The sequence below is a fragment of the Mangifera indica genome, chromosome 6, assembly GCF_011075055.1.
Source record: "Mangifera indica cultivar Alphonso chromosome 6, CATAS_Mindica_2.1, whole genome shotgun sequence".
In the NCBI taxonomy this organism is placed as follows: domain Eukaryota; kingdom Viridiplantae; phylum Streptophyta; class Magnoliopsida; order Sapindales; family Anacardiaceae; genus Mangifera; species Mangifera indica.
The window spans coordinates 17945199-17962585 of NC_058142.1; the positions used below are offsets into that span (position 1 = coordinate 17945199).

Below are 17387 nucleotides of genomic sequence, written 5' to 3' on the forward strand. Positions count from 1 at the left end.
TGGTTTCTCTTCCACCGACGGCCCCCCTCAACTCCACCCCAACCCATCTGACGCCGAGAGACGTTGTCTAGGAAGAGAAATCGTCTTCCTAGAAGACAACGAGTCATCTCGTCTTCGTCTGGGAAGACGATCGTCTTCCCAGATAAAGACAACTAGGAAGACGAAAACTTCGTCTTCCCCGACAAAGTTCTTCGTCTTCCACAGCTTCTTCAACGTCGATAGAGCATCCAAATGGGAGGAAAGAGATCGTCGAAAGGAGATGATACTTCGGGAGGGAGAGGTCATCGGCAATAGAGTCGGAGATGTCGTCGGAGATTTTAAAACGAAACCCTAGGGTGAAACTGTCATTTTTTAAAACTTAGGCTGAGGGAAAATTTTAGTTTTTAAAGTTTAGGGGGGTAAAAATATATTCTATTTTAATTTATTTTTAATATTATAGAGAAATGACGATTTTTTCTTTACCACCATTAATTTTAACTGCTTATGGGTAGGTGTTTGGTACTATCAAAGATAAATGATAGAAACTAAGATTGTAGCATACCTTAGGTGGAAATAGTTGTTTGGCCTTAAGGTTTTAGCATTGTCTATTATCCTCAGTTTCATCTTTCCTTGATGAACAATGACAATTACATCAACTAGAACAATAATTTTAAAACAATAAAATTATATGTATTTTATAATAAATAATAATTTGTATACTAATAATGATATATCATAATATAATTGAATAATTTTAAATTAAATATAAAATAATATTTAATTAAATAACGATATTTTATAATTAGTAAAAAAATTAAATTACATTGATTGTGCGCATAGTTTTTCCTCAATTTAAAATGCATAAACCATAGTACAAAATTGAAAATAAAAATTACAATTAAGGTCCTCCCAACCATATTAGTTTGCAAACTACAAAAGCGAATCCATGTTTAAATATTTAGTGGAACCCATTGCTATTTACTTTTAAATATAAATTATTTAATAAAAATAAATAAATTACAGTTTCATAAAATATAATATAAATATGTAAAATAAATATGAATTTTATATATATATAAAAAATATACATGTAGCTATTTGTATATTTACTAAAATTTGGTGATATTTACTAACTCATTACAAATTAAAAATTCACTAGCAATCTTTGCATATTAGATTATTTGATTGAATAGCATATTTTAATTTCCAATCAAACTATTTGTATCTAATTTTGAGTATCCAGTTAGTCAAAGATACATTATCAGATAATTATATGATTTTGAATCAAAGATAAAATAATATCAATCCATATAATCAAGTATTCAGTTGAATACTTAAAAGTTAAAACTGATTGTACATAACATTATTATTTAATTTAAGTGAAAACATTGTTAGAATTGTCAAAATCATATTTGTCAATATCCTACGATACGATACAGGTGAGAAACGATATATATCATAAAGTGTATCAAAATAATACGACACAGTGAATATATCAAACAATACAATACATATTATCAATATGGAACAATATATTTTTTTAGAGAAAATGATGATATAATAGATAAATATATGAAAATTTTTAAAATTTTAAGAATTTTTGTGACATTTTTAAAATGATAATGTATCAGGTGTAATTTTATTTTTTTATTAATATTATTTTATTTTTTAAAACGCGTATCACACAATACAATAAAATACACGATATAGAAAATTAGGTTTCAATACACAATTCGACTCTCATGATAAAAATACATATATGAGAAGGTTTTCTTAGAATCATACGAGGAGATTTACTTGACTAAACTAGAAATATAAGACACTTCTCTGGAAAACGGCTGCATTGGTGATCATCTAACAATTTCTTGTCTGTTTTTGATATAAATGTAGGATTAAAAGATACAAAGAAAAAAAATAAAAATTGGACATACTCTAGGAGTCACAAGAAAAATTTTCTTGCAAGAATAAACAATCAAGCTTTTCACCGGTAATCTCCACAGGAACAAACGGAACCCCTTCACATCTCTCAGGATGATTTTTCTATCCTCAATCTTTGAGATAAATTTACTAGCAAGATGGCAGTCATTGCAAACTCTGCGGTTCTTGGCAACTCCAATGGTGGTAGGAGGGGTATGGAGTATCCCAAAAGCTGTGGCCAATTTCTCGCTGTGTCCACGGAGTAAAGTTTCTTTCTCCTCCTCATCAACATTGTGAAGAACACAAGAAGTATCAGGCACATAACCCTCCTTTCTTATTCTTTTGGAAAGGATTTCGAGGAATCCATGGAGCCGCTCACTTTGTTCATGCGATCCATCCCCAGCTATAAACTTTGTGAATCTCATCCCCAAACTCAATCCAACTGCAACCCGACTCTTTTCTGACTCCCATTTCTCTCATCTTCATCCGGACATCCATTGCCTTGTCCCAGAGTCCAGCAGATGAATAGATATTGGAGAGGAGAACATAGTGGCTTGCCAGGTCAGGTTTTAAGATCAAGAGATTATGAGCTGCAGTTTCCCCAATTTTAACATTCTGGTGTATCCGACAGGCACCAAGCAAGCTACTCTATGCACCTATTTTGTCAAACTCTGCAGGCATTGTGTTTATGAGTTGATATGCTTCCTCCACTTGACCTGCCCAACCAAGCAATTCAACAACACAAGCATAGTGATCTGTTGTAGTTTCTATCCCATGGTCTTAGTTCATTCCGCAGAACAAGTTTATTCCTTCATCTACCATCCCTGCATGACTACATGCTACAAATATGGCAGTAAAAGTAACTTCATTAGGCTTTATGTCCCCGCCCTTAGCTCCTTCCATTACCATCTTTCTGAACAATTCTAAGGCTTCACCTCCTTTACCATGCATCCCATAAGCCATGATAACAACATTCCAGGTTATCACATTTCTAAAGGGCATCAGGTCAAAAACTCTTCTAGATAAGTTCAAATAGCCACATTTGGAGTACATGTCAACTAATGCACTTCCCACGGCAACATCAGTCGCCAACATATTTCTTGTGGCATAAGCATGGATTTCTTTACTATTTGCTAAAGCTGACAGAGCACCATAACCAAGTAGAACTGTCATGAGGGTTATTGAATTGAATTTGGTTTCAATGAAATTGATGTCTGGTGTGTTGTCGTAGGCAACCAAAAATTAAAACCTATACTTCTAAAAATATAATGTGATAGTGCAAGTAAAGGATCGTCCCACGAAGAGTGTCTAATCTAATTTCTATGCTAACGTGAATAAGATTAAAGAGAGGGAGTTTGTTTATAACGAAATAAAAGTAAAGAAACAACTAAAAGGCAAATTAAATTAATTATCAAAATTAATGAGAAAACACGCCTTGGTCCAAGTCAACATTCACTATCAGAACCTCAACAACTGATCATTGATGCACGAATAGATTTATTCATACTTTAAATATTCACCGTTAGAATTACTTTCCTATCTCTCCTTAGTCATAGTTAATTAGAAGCAAGCGATCTACTTAACCCTAACTGTCAAACAACCTAAGTCAAGCACTATAGATTTAATTTGAGAGCAACATTAAAAATTAGAGAGATCAATGAAGCTAAACAACACAAGCGATTGTATTTAATTTAGTTGAACGTTCTTCTTAAGATTTAATAATCGCTAAAGTAGTAAATCATTAACCCTTAGTTGCTTCATAGATTAGAAAAATCAAACTATTACGGATTTGATATCTAATCTAGCAGTAGGTTATAATGAATAATTAACTAGTAGGCCTCCTAGCAATCAAACAAAATAACTATTGAAATAAATCAAACACAGAAGAACAATCGATACTCAAAGCATAAATTGAACAATAAAACTAATTAGATCTCACAGTTTATGAATTCTGAGGTTTCAGTTTCCTTTGACCAAGCCAAATAAATCAGCCACGCAGGGCCATGGAAGAGCACGCAGAGAAGAGAAGAGAAAAAGAAAAATAGTTGTTCTTTTTTTTTCCTCTCCTAGAGTCCTCTAATAATAGGATATTCCCACTAATTATGGGAAATATTAAAAATAAAATAAAAGTCCTGATTTAAATAGGAAAGGACAACATAGCAGCTGTGAAAGTCGTCCACAACCTGGAGACTTCTAAAAGAAATATCATGCATCTGATCTGCCACTAAAATCACAGAGCAGGAAACGTTCCAGTCCGGGTGCAGCAAATTAAAGCCCGATTTCGACCCTGATTCGATCAGTTCTAGACAAATCCTAAAACATGAAAGTTGTAGATCTCTTTCTTGGCTTTCCATAGCATCTTGAATCGTCTCATTTGGAGCTCGGATGGGAAAATTATGCCCAAAATACGGAGACACGTCAAGACTGTCCAAAAATTGTGACATTAATTCCGTTTTTATTCAAATGCCTCCAAATGTTACCTAAATCAAAATTTAAACTTAATAAGTATAATTGGGCATAAAATAAACATAAAAGACTAAGTATTAAGGAGTAAAATTATAGCATTATGCAGTCTTATCAATGTCTCATCCTTATTTTCCTCATCATTCTCACTCAATTTTTCTTCCGTTTTTTGCATCTCACACAACAGAAGAAGTGCCTCACTATGACGTCCGCAAATAGCGTAGCCAGTGTTCATTGTGTTCCAAGATACTCTATGTCTAGCCTCCATGCTGTCAAAAATAGTTTCTAAAATCTCTATCTTCCCCCTTCTAGAGTACATATCCATAAGTGCATTTTGTACATATTGGTTTCTCTCTAAACCCCCCTTTACTACATATCCACGGATTCCCTCTTTGCAGGGAAACGCTTCACTATGCACACAAGCAGGCATGACACTCGCCATTGTGGTGACATTTGGACAAAGCCAAGCAACCTCTTCCATCTCAATGAATAGTTTCAATGCTTCCTCATCATACTCATTTTGTGCGTAACCAGTAATCATAGCATTCCAAAGTGCACTTTTTCTATCCAAAATACCATCAAAAACTCGCCGATCACCATCAATCTCTTCACAATTACAATACATATCAACTAAAGCACTACCAACAAAAGAGTTACCCCTCCATTTCTCAATGCATAAGCATGAATTTCCTTACCACCATCTAGCATCTCCAAGTGTGAGTAAGCAGGAAGGACATTTGCAATTGTGACTCCATCAGGTTTAATCCCATGTACCATACCACTCAAAAACCACAATAAAACTATCGCTTTGAGGCAATGAGCTTATAATTGTATTCCATGAAACCAAATCACGATCTTTGAATGAAGCAAACAAAAATTTTGCATCATCAACTCTATCGAACTTTGCATACACTGCCATCAGAGCAATAATGGTAAATGTTTTCCAGTTACCACTCTCAGACTATACCCATGTACTTCCTTCCCAAGCCTCAAACCCTGGCACTTTGGCAAATTTGAACACACAAGCGCCATGATCACCAAAGCAATAGTACTAGCCTCCACATCATCACCCAACATCAACCTAAACGCATCTAACGCCAGCTCCCACTCCTCAAAACGACACAATGCATTAATCATTGAATTCCAGACACTTGGTCTCTCTCACTAATTTTATCAAACACCTTATACACTGCCCACAAAACACTACTACATTTACCATACAAATTCACAAGAGAATTGGCTACGCTCACCGAAGATGACCCGTACCTGTATTTGAAAACATGAGCATGGATCTGTTTCCCCAAATTCAAATCCTGAAGACCCGCCACGGCCTTCAGAACTGCAGGGAAAGCAAAGTTATCGGTTGGGCCCCGGAACGGGTCATTTCAATGTAGGTGAAAATGGTTCATGGAATTGGTTGGAGCGGAGAGACTCGACCCATGAGGCGTTGGAGCTTGAATGGGAAATGGGTGGTGGCCGTGGTGGCGGGTGGGTTTGGCGGGAATTGTGTGGCTGTGAAGAGAGGGAAATGAGAGGTTGAGTATAGGACATTTGTTGAATGTCTGGCGATAGAAGGTAAATCGAACGCTAAGGTGTCGGTGTTGGCCTTAGTGGGCATTAACCCCACATAATTCAAATCATGTTTATTGGTTTATTATTATGATACATTATTCTATGATGTTATACCACATAAATTTTTAAAAAATGTATATTAAAATATATCGAATGAATTGATATAATATACGTATCAGTAGGAAATAATATATATTATTGATAAATTAATGCACTTAATAATATGGTTAAAATATAAATACAAGAAATTCTAAAATTTGAATGGATACTTATAACATTTTCAAGGTACATGTTTATTTTGTTTTGTTACTTCAATAGGTTTTTCATTGCTTTGCTTAAAGAAACTATATTCTTGAACGGCGTCATTAAATATTAAGGTGTCCATAAGGATTTGAAATCTCAGAAATAACAATGCATATTTTTTTTTCAATAAAATTATGTGTACCCACTTTGGGTATACAAATGTATACACATTTATATGTGTCATCATGTGATTGGATGATTTTGAATTAAGAATAAAACAATAACCAATCATATGATGACACATATGAGTGTGTATACATTTGTGTACACAAAGTGAATACACATAGTATTGCTTTTTTTTTTTTTTAATCTCTAAGTTGAGAGAAAACATTGAATCTACATGTATCATTAATTGTAGTAATAGTTCTTTATGGTGTGTCTATAAAAGGAAACACATTATCATATTTTTCATTTTTTGTTCAATTTTATCAAAATACAAAAGTGAACATTCGTCACTTATATACTCACATCCGTTCGCATGACCTAACAGTTTATTATAAACATTTTCTAACCTCTATTGTATTCTAGTTTCGTGTGAATACCTAAGTTCCTCTCTACCTTAGGTTGGAGAGTGTATTTCTCGCCATGAAAAGATCGATGGAGCCTTTAAACATAGGTATGACATTCTTGGACACCCTTTGGTTGAGAATGCATGTTCATATGATGTATTTGTTATCATGGGATCCATGCATGGAGTATTCTTTGTTGTTTGAATTTTAAACTTATATCTTCTGCTACCATTGTTGGATTTAGATCTCTAGAATACTCCTACATGTTGCCCAAGTCATGATTGGTTATGTCACCACCTAATTGACACCTAGGCTACAATTAACTCGATTGCAACCTAATCAATGTTGTTTCAATCACAATATTGTCGGTTCTTTTATAACAATCATATCATATCATCTTAAAAATAAATCTCACTCATTATCTTCTCGTTCACAAATTTCACACTGACTCTATAACTTATATTTATTGTAATTGTCAATTTTTTTGTTATTTTATTGGTGGGTATGACTGTATGAGAAGCATTGTTATGTAGGACATAAAAATGGATTGTGGTATAGATGATAGAGGCATTATTAGCCCACCTAATTTGGTTTAGTCTTTTGATCATAAAACCTTAGAATAAACTCAATTGATGTAGCAATTAAGGAAGGAGCTTCATAACAAAAAGCAGATGTGAGTGGTTCAAAACATGTATTAAACCATCTGATTCCTTCTATCTATTCTTTTTATCAATATAAATGTGTTTATAAATGAATAGAGAGTAGTGAAAAAGAGAATGGATGAAAAATAAAATTGGCTGGTGTTAGCATTTGCTTTGAAAGAGAATATAATCAATTCACTATCAAAAGTTTTGAGGGTATTATGATAGTTTTTCAAAAGTAAAACAGTTAGGGTTAGTATGGTAATTTAATTTTTATGACCTGGGCCTGAAATCTTCTATTTCTTCAGTTTCTTCGTCTGCCATCCGACGCTCATTGAATCATCGATGTTTCTTACCTGCAAGCTAGTAAAGTAAGCATTTGGTGGTGCTTGAAAACTTAGCTCTGCTTTTGAGAGAAACATACATACAGATCAAGCCATCAAGCTGTACTTGTACTTGTTCTAAACCTTCCCTTTCATTACTTTCCTTTAATTGTTTATTGTTTCAAATTGCTTTTCTATAATTTTCCTTTCCCCTGTTTTAACCATCAATTCTCTATCATCTAGCGTTTTTCTCAACCTCTCTTAGTATTATTGCTCGTTTTTATCTGTTTGCTACAAGCGAGACTACGCTCATTTAGGGTTTGCTCTTAAAAACTTTAACTTTGGTAGTTGTTTATTTGTTGTGTATCTCTCGCTTTTATTCTCTGTGTAAAGCTAGATTTTGTTTATTAAGCTTTTCTCTTAAACATTTACGGAATTTTTTTGTTATATAATATTGTCCAATTCTTTTTCTTTTATTTCACTTGCCTCCTAAGTACTCTTTAATTGAAGCTTTACTTGAAAAGAAAAAAAAAAAAAGAGAGAGAGACAGAGTGTGTGTGTGTGTGTCTGTACAAGTTTTTATCGGCAATGGCTGAGGAATTAGTAACGAGTACTGCTGCGCAACTTGCATCAAAAGCTACAGAGTCATCATATGATTTGCTTAAACGGCAGATATCATATCTGATCAAGTACCAGAGCTACATCAACAACCTCAAAAATCAAGTTGAGGATCTCAGAAATAAAAGGGAAACAGTGCAGAAACCTGTAGAGTTAGCTGAAAGACAGGGGGAAGAGATTTATAAAGCTGTTAAGAAATGGTTGAGTGAGGTAGATGAGTTCACTGAAAGGGTAGCAAAAGCCATCATTGAGGATGAAGATAAAGCAAACAAGGGCAGCTGTTTAAAATTGAAGCCATGTTCTAATTTGATTCAACGTTACAAGCTTGGAAAGGAAGCAGTGAAAGCTGCGGTGACTGGAGCTGATCTGTTAGGGAAAGGCAACTTCAGTAGTGTTTCCTACCGTCCTGCTCTACAGAGGACAGAATCCATGTATGTCAGAGGCTACGAGGCCTTTGATTCTAGAGAGCAAGTTTTGCAAGAAATTTTGGACACATTTAAGGATGTTAATGTTAACATGATTGGGTTGCATGGGATGGGAGGTGTGGGTAAAACTACACTGGTAAAAAAAGTAGCTTGGCAGGTGAAGGAGGACAAGTTATTTCATGAGGTGGCCATTGCTGAGGTAACACAAACCCCAGACTACAAAAAAATTCAAGAAAAACTTGCTTCCGATTTAGGCTTGGAATTTTGGCAGGAGAGTGAATATCAGAGAGCTAGTCAACTACGTTCCAGGATAAAGAAGGAGAAGAGTTAACTTATAATACTGGATAATATTTGGACAAAACTTGACTTGGATGCAATTGGAATTCCTTTTGGGGATGCTGAAAAAGGAAGAAAAGATGATCCTTTTGGGGCTGCTGAGAATGGAAGAAAAGATGAGAAGATCAGGCCACGCACAATATTGTTAACTTCTAGAAATCGGGATGTATTAAGCAAAGATATGAAGACTCAGAAAAACATGTTTGTTCGTCCTTTATCTGAAGATGACGCATGGAATTTGTTCAGTGATGCCATCCTGACGCTTTCAATTTTTCTTGTTTTGTTATGCTATTTTATTCGTCTTTAGTAGCATACTGACATTTATTTCATACTGAGCAGGAGTCCCAGTTAACAGGATGCCAGTGTCCAAAAGGCTTCCGTGGCAACGGTCTTACATGTGAAGGTGCAATACTTTTCCCACTCGTATAACGTTTTTGTCTTTGAAATCTTATATCTGATATTGTTCTGTTATGTTCTTCCTGTTTTGCACCAGATATGAATGAATGCAAGGAACGTTCTGCCTGTCAATGCAATGGCTGCTCCTGTATGAACACCTGGGGAGGATACGAGTGCAAGTGTAAAGGAGACCTTCTTTACATTAAAGGTGCGTTTGGTTAAAGGTTTTTAAGATTACCTTGGTAATCTATCTTTTATTCCCTTGTTTGGTTTGTCAGTAATAAAATATTACAGTAATCTTCTATTACCAATGCTGACGTGGCAGGTAATATAAGTGGTAATCTGATTACCACCTTCACCTTAGGTATTTAAAGATTATTGGGATAATCTTGAGTTTATTATAGAAAAATTATTATTTATTAATTTTTTGAGATAAAAAAAAAATTTATTTTTAATTAATATGACAAATAATATAAAAAATATTTAAAAATAATTATATTCAAGGGCATTTAAGTAAAATATTTTACTAGTAATCTTTTATTACCTTTAACCAAACACAATAATTATTTATACCTATCAAATTTTATCAAACATAGTAATCATTTATATCCAGTAATCTTTTAAGTAATTTATCTTTAAGGTAATCTTTCTATTTTAATAATCAAATATTATTCAAACCAAATGCCCCCTAAGGAACATGATACTTATATTGGTAAGACAAACAAATTTAGAACTTCCCATTTTGAATTGATCATATAAAAATTAATTTGTAGTCTAATCTTTGTTCATCCAATGTACAGAAAGAAGTGGATCAAAATTTGGATGGGCCATTACTTTCGTGGTCCTAGCAGTTGTGGTGGGCGCTGGTTTAGCCAGTTATGTATTCTACAAATACCGACTCCGGGTATGTTTAAACATCTTTTCTCTGCATCCTAAACACTTGTTATATACTTCTAAACATGCTTCTTTTTCCATTTGCAGTCTTACATGGACTCAGAGATGATGGCTATAATGTCACAGTACATGCCAATTGACAACCAGCACAATATCGAAACGGCAGGTGAAGCACAACCGTCACGACAAACATCAGTGTAGGGTGACCACTTCTTGCTTCTAAGATCAATGCTCTATCCTATTTTATGCTATGGTTGTCAAAAAAGACTAAATGTGTCATTTCGCTATCTGCAGAAACAAATTCTAAAGCAACTTATGAGACAAAAATACTTTCGAATGTATAAGAGTCTGGCGTTACACCAACCACAGAGATTCTTTACGTCCTTTACTGTGCCTCTTCTGGGCAAACATGAGTTATACGTACACAAACTCATTATTCACAGGACTGTTTCTTTTTCCACTTTGTAGATGCAGAGGTTGAGCTGTAAAATTTAAGTTAAAAGAATACCATTATCAGCACAAATAAGGGGGGGCCTGGTGAATGATGCACCATGTGTATAAATGTGGATTGAAAGTTGCCATTGGGATGATACTGTGGATTGTGGAATCGGTTATCGTCACAAACTGGATACATTTATTGAGACACTGAAAACCTGAGCTTTATGTCTTCAAGTAAGCCTGTCTAATGAAAGGTAGTGGTTTAAAACCTGGACCGGATGGTTAGTTTGAGCAGGAGCTGGTGAAAAATCTGGCCAGGTGATGGCTAAAATCCGTTTTAGTCATTAGAACGGATTAATCCAAGGTTGAACTTGATGAATCGTACAATATTACGATTCAACTATCAAGTCAAATTGGTTTGACTAATATAATTAAAATCCTTTTAAAATTGTAATTATATCATCCTTATTTCAACCTTCCATCTTTGGATATATTGACCCACAAATTGATCATTTGATTGGGTCAAGGCCTGGTATGAGGGAAAAAACGTTAAGGAAAGACAATGTTTTTATAATCAAATCAAATCTTAACCCAATCAAAGAGTCAATCCGAGTTTAAGAACAAATTGAGCCTTGCTTCGAGCATAAAATAATTGTAACAAAGGACAAGCACTGCAAAAAATATTATTATGAAGATTAATCAAACATTTTTTTCAGAGACTCATTATTTCAAACCGAACATAAGCTCATACAAATTTATTCAATGTCTCCAAATTTAGATCAACAAGTGCCACAATAGGGTTGATTAGCCAAGCTATATTGCTGGCTGAATCACGATTCCATTGATGATGATTCCTTTCTTCCAATGGAAGTCACTGGTTTCAGTCATGGAGAATTCCATCTCCCCTTGCTTCTCATCTTCATGGACTCTGAACTCAGCCACAAGGATCTCGATCCACTGGTTTTTGGGTTTATTCTTGAAGTTCTCTTTGCGTTGAATCTGGGTGCCATTCGGGAGATCGAGTTTCAGATTCAACAGATTTTCCCATTCAGAAGCGTCGTCGTTAAACTTGACGATAAATGCAAGCTTGTAAAAGGTCCTGGAGTGAGCCTATTGGTGTTGAATTTCCCCTTGAACTCAGCCCAACATACTTGTAACAGTTCAGCCACCTCCACATAGGCACACCACTGCAAGGAAAAACAATTCAAATGTAATCAAAGTTTACAAATGAGTTTAATATGAATCAACAGAGATAAGTTCAATATATTTCATATGTTATTATATGTATACGTGAGGTTCAATATAGGCTTTAGGGTCCAATAATATTCCATATCTAAGTTAAGTACCCTCTTCAAAACTATGACACAACTTTATTAGTTGAAGAGCTCTACAGGTTTAGAAGCATGACTCATTCAAGTTTTTTCTATAACCCTTTTATATATAAATAAAACTATGTATATCAATTTTTGGTACACAATTTGTATACATAGATGAGGTGTTATCATGTGATTGGATGTTTCTTTATCATATGATGACATGTTTTAAAATCACCTAATTACATGATGACATATCACTGTATATATGAATTATGTACCAAAAATGAGTATACATAGTATTGCTCTTTATATATATATATAAAAAAATATAATACCCTGTCTCCTTTTCGTAGGTCCATTTCCAATAACGTTCATCATTTCCCCAAGTGATAGACAGATTCCTTGCAAACAAGACGAAGCTATTGGTCTTGGTGGTCTTGTCAACCCAATACTTCTGCAATTGTATGTACAGTCAAGCATATAAGACCATATCCAGTAAACTATAAAACAATAATAAGATGAAGAAAATATATAGAGATGGTTAATTAAGATGAGACTTGCCGTAAGGTTATTGTTCAGGAAAATTCCAAAGTGAAGCTGGTCATTGAACTTGTCCTGGGAGGACATGTCAATGTGGAGGTCTGCTTCTTGAACAATTTCATGATAGTTGGGAGGAAGCAGAAGCTGAAGTGCCATGATCTTCTCTTGTTATTAATTTGAAAGCTCTTTGATTAACTTGCTTGCCATGTTCTTTTACTGATGATAATCTTGGCTATCCATGCAGTCGGATTTATAGAGAATTGAGGTCCATATGGTCAGTTTTAATAAGTAATTAATCATATTAATTTAGTGTTAACACCAGCTCAAGTTTTAACGTTTGCTAGAATACCAAACCCAAACTTTGCTTGTTAGTAATAATATATCCAGATTTTCAAACTTCGTTGGACAGCATAGGTTGCGAATGTTGAATACGGACCTAAAAAAGGAATTAGTTTTAAGAGGCTTGGCTCAAATGAGTCCAAACAATACATGTATTTGTCAAATTCGAGCCTGGAAAATTATTTGTGGAAGCAGAAACGAGCTGCAAAACCACATGTTTTTTTATTAAAAATAAAAAGAACTGAATAAAACGTGAAACGTTATTCAGTCTCTCCAATATCCAAAAACGAAAATATCAATTTCGATTTGCACTTTAATCGACTTTGCACTTTCCACTCTCCACCCTAGTCTCTCCCAAGCCATAGCATTATTTTCAAAATTAAATGAAATCAGCAACTAACAACAACCAAGTGACAACCAAGCAAGTGGCAACCAACCGAGAGGAACAAATGATACCAAGCAACAATAATTGAGAGGACAAACGATCGATAGATGACAATAAGAGATTAAATCTGGCTAACGAGATTAAGAGTTGAACCAAGAGGATGACCGATTGACTGATGACAACGAGAGACAATATTTTTGTTAATTTGCTTTCAGATTTCCAGTATGTAATCTGCTGTAGGTTTCAGATATGTAAAATGTATATTACAGAGAAGTGATAATTTCCCTTGGATATTATAGAGAAATGATTTTGTATTCATTGTTGTCAACATCAGAATTTTTTATTAAGATAATCACAAATAAGTATTATGACTTAATGGAGTTTACAAAAAAAAAAGCCCTAAAAAAGGATTCACTCTAAAGATATGTAATAGAGGTTCAAAGTCTCATTCTTTATAAATATGAAGAGGTTAGATTACAATCTTATCTATTACATATTAAATTAAAATTTGAAAATTAATTTCCTAATTTAGTTTTATATGAAGATATCCTAATTATCTCATCTTGATCCGGTAAAAAATTATTGTTTTTCTACTTAAACAAAAGATAATGATGAAATGTGTTATAGAAGATGGTTGTCTCTAGACAGCAGATTGCCACCCGCATGCCAAGTTGTGTCAAAAATATATCTAGTTATTGTCCATATAGTTTATTGCTTTGTTGGGTGTCGTTTCATGAGTTTCCAACTCACGAAACAACACCCAAAAGGTAATAATCCCTCATAAGACAATGAGCCCACTTATACCAAGCTTTTCTTTCAGCAAGTGACAAACTTAAACATGAGCAACAAAGCTGAGGAAGTTAAATAATTAAATGAGCAGGACTAACACTTATAATGATGATATATCACTATGTGATTGAATATTTTTTCATCTTTTATTCAAATAATCCAATCAAACAATAATATTACACATATTAACACTGATTGAATATTTCTTCATCTTTAATTCAAATGTTCACATTCTGGTCATAGATATATACCTTGGCTTTCAGCAATATGCAACAGTCTCCATCTTCTATTCAGCAGCTGGTTAGAGGGCCAAGGTTGCTCTCACCATTGAGGCTGAAAAAGCTTTGGTATGACTTTGCCCATTGAATCACTTCCCAACTCTGTTTCCATACATGTTGCTGAGAGAAAATAAAAATGCTTGAAATCTTCAGTCATCTAACATTTTTTGGCTCTCGATATTATGTTATATATAGAAACTGATGGTTTTAAACCTGACTCTACCATCTCATTAAGTAAAACCTCAGCCTCTTGCCATTTCCCATCCTTGCAAAGGACACCAATGGTGGAGCTATAGCTAGCAACATTTGGTACAAGTCCCTTCGTATCCATTTCTTGAAGCAACCTAAGGGCCCTATATGAGTTACCCTCTTTGCAGTACCCATGAATCATCATATTATATACAACATCATTCGGCTCCAGCTGCATCTCACTCATTGATTTGAATAGTTTGGATGCTGCTTTCATATTGCCCCTCATACACAATCCGTGGATCAAAACACCATAGGTGTATACATCAGGAACCAAACCAGCCTTCTCCATGAAGGCATGTATCTGAAAAGCTTTCTCCATATCATCAGATCGAGCAAACCCATCTATTAAAATTGTGTAAGTAACTTTAGAAGGAGTTAGGCCCCTCTCCTCCATCTCCCTAATTATATCAAAAACTCTACCTAAATTTCCTGCTCTAGAAAAACATCTCATGAGAACATTGTAAGTCACTATAGATGGAGAATGACCAGTTGACTTTAATTGATCAAAGAATGTCAAAGCCTTTTCTAACTGCCCAACGTTACAAAACCCATCTATTATTGTGTTATATGTGATTAAATTTGGACTAATACTAGCATTTCTCATCTGATAAAATAACCTCTCTGCCTCCCAGATCCTCATCGCTTTACATAATCCACCAATAAGAGTGTTATATGTAACAACATTGCAAGCAACATCTCTTTCACACATTTCATGAAACAGTCTAAAAGCTTCACTTATTTTTCCATCATTGCAATACTCATTAATCAAACAATTGTAAGTATACAAGTTCGGTGACACCCCATTAAACTGCATCTTCTCATATAGTTCAAACCCATCCTTTTTACAGCCTTTTTTAAATAGCCCACTCATCAAAACTGTGTAAGTGTACTGATTAGCAATCAAACCTAGCTCACCCATTTTATCAAACAACTTTTTAGCTGTATCGATCTCACCATTTTTACAGCACCCATCAATCAAAGTAGTATATATAACAACATTAGAAGGCCAACCCGAATCCTCCAACTGATTAAAAACCTCAAATCCCTTTTTCAAATTGCCAGCCTCACAACATCCCTTAGCCATTATCCCAAAACTATGTGCATCCAATTTAACCCTACATTTATTCTCACTAAAAAACAACCAACTCTTCTCAAAACAAGAAGATTTGATAAGAAAGCTCAACAGATTATTAAACAAGTTTGATTTGGGTACAAGACCCTTATCAAACATTTGATTAAAATAAAACAGGGCTTGCTCTACAGACTCAGATTTTATAAGAGCATTTACAATTGCTTCATAGAGATGAAATTTAACAGTTGGGTTGTGATTTAAGTGTTGTTCTGTTAAGAGATGGAGAAAAGAGTGAGGAGTGACTACTGAAGAGGAAATGTGACCAGATAACATCTGTAGAATGAGAGACTGAACATGAGATTGCATATTTGAGGAGAGAAGAAGGTGGACAGTTATTACAATGGACTGTGGGGTGTGATGGAGGCCTTGGAGAGTCATGGAGTTAAAGATTGAAAAAGCTTTTAGAGGTGGAATTTTCATCATATTTGATATGAGAGCCAAAGCTTGCTGACTCTGAGACATTTTTGCAGCTACAGGTTGCATATCATGGCTTTTTTACTACAAAATTCTCCATACTGCACAAGAAAAAAAAAAATGAATATTAAGTTGTAACCGAACTTCCAGATCAAAGAAAAAATTTCCCATTTTTTAATTTTCCTCTACCATTTTTTTGCAGCTACAGGTTACATGTCATGGCTTTTTGACTACAATGTTCCTAATACTGCACAAGAAAAAAACAACCGAATAATATGCTGCAACCGAACTTCCAGATCAAAGAAAAAAATTTCCCACTTTGTATTTTTCCTCTTCCATTTTTGTTCTTACGCTACCAAATTATCCACAGATTCTTCAAAAGTACAGTTAAATCACCTCTTTCAATCTCAATACAATGATGTATCTCATCATCTTCACTATTACACAAACTGTCTATAAATGATTTTACCTTGTAACAATATAGCAAAATACAAAAACATCTCAAGCAAGAACTATTAGAAAAATCATCAAAATCATAATCTACCATTAATCCTTGAAAGAAACACGGGAAAATTTTTAAAATCTACCATCAACCCATAAAAGAATCAAAAGCACAGCTCAGTTTTACTTCAATTTTGAGTCTTGAATGTCTTTTTACTTAAATCTATTAAACAGAGCACTAGCCAGATTGAATGCACCTTTCTTTAACTCATAAAAAAGATTAAGCATGAAAAAATTAGGACAAACCTCCATTGCGGAGTACGGCGGCGCGTGTGGCAGTGACTGACTGCAGCGACGGCCCAAGAATTTAATCAACCAGAGAGCTGATAGAGTCCGCGGGATTTGAAAGAGGGCCTTGTTTTAATATGATTTGTGTAATCACAGAGGACCCCTATAGATTCTCATAGTATTCTCTACTCTCCTTATAAATAATCATAGCCAAATATATGTCATTATTCGTTAACCCTTTTTTATTTTTAAATAAAGGAAGGCCCAAATATGGGAAATTACAATAAATGGCCAAATTAACCCTTCATTAAACAAAAATATCTAATTTCACTATTTCTAAGCAAAAATACCCTAATTCTCTATTTTTAAAATATCAAAATTACCCTTCATCACATTTAT

The 17387-nt window shown here is 34.3% G+C and overlaps 3 protein-coding genes and 1 pseudogene across 6 annotated transcripts in view; 1 reads left to right on the forward strand and 3 right to left on the reverse strand.

Moving 5' to 3' along the window:
* The window catches only part of LOC123219429 (vacuolar-sorting receptor 6-like), a 78308-nt gene extending 67260 nt beyond the window's left edge, over positions 1-11048 (forward strand). Inside the window, exons 11-13 of one of the 2 annotated variants that reach the window (XM_044641397.1) lie at positions 10283-10386; positions 10464-10578; positions 10671-11048. In XM_044641397.1, the coding sequence (XP_044497332.1) occupies positions 10283-10386; positions 10464-10577 (218 nt within the window). In that variant the 3' untranslated portion in view covers position 10578; positions 10671-11048. The remainder of the gene's footprint in view (positions 1-10282; positions 10387-10463; positions 10579-10670) is intronic. The other variant, XM_044641396.1, reaches the window with a different exon arrangement.
* Positions 1-12810, reverse strand: part of LOC123219432 (protein PHLOEM PROTEIN 2-LIKE A1-like) — a 75632-nt gene extending 62822 nt beyond the window's left edge. The window contains exons 1-2 of the mRNA XM_044641404.1: positions 12692-12810; positions 12466-12584 (exon numbers count right to left, since the gene is read on the reverse strand). Coding sequence (XP_044497339.1) covers positions 12466-12584; positions 12692-12757 — 185 coding nt within the window. The 5' untranslated portion in view covers positions 12758-12810. The remainder of the gene's footprint in view (positions 1-12465; positions 12585-12691) is intronic.
* LOC123219434 lies at positions 1833-5957 on the reverse strand (annotated as a pseudogene).
* Positions 12811-13817: 1007 nt separating the features above from the next.
* Positions 13818-17172, reverse strand: LOC123218184 (pentatricopeptide repeat-containing protein At4g11690-like). 3 transcript variants are annotated; one of them, XM_044639464.1, is made up of 4 exons: positions 17007-17172; positions 16449-16506; positions 14685-16360; positions 13818-14581 (listed from the first exon to the last, which is right to left on the reverse strand). In XM_044639464.1, exons 3-4 carry the CDS (start codon positions 16326-16328, stop codon positions 14474-14476), a joined length of 1752 nt encoding a protein of 583 aa, XP_044495399.1. In that variant the 5' UTR covers positions 16329-16360; positions 16449-16506; positions 17007-17172; the 3' UTR covers positions 13818-14473. The 3 variants fall into 3 exon arrangements, with proteins under 3 accessions (XP_044495399.1, XP_044495398.1, XP_044495400.1); XM_044639463.1 differs by lacking the exon at positions 16449-16506; XM_044639465.1 differs by lacking the exon at positions 16449-16506 and having other exon boundaries at positions 13818-16360; positions 17007-17170.
* Between the last annotated feature and the right edge of the window lie 215 nt (positions 17173-17387).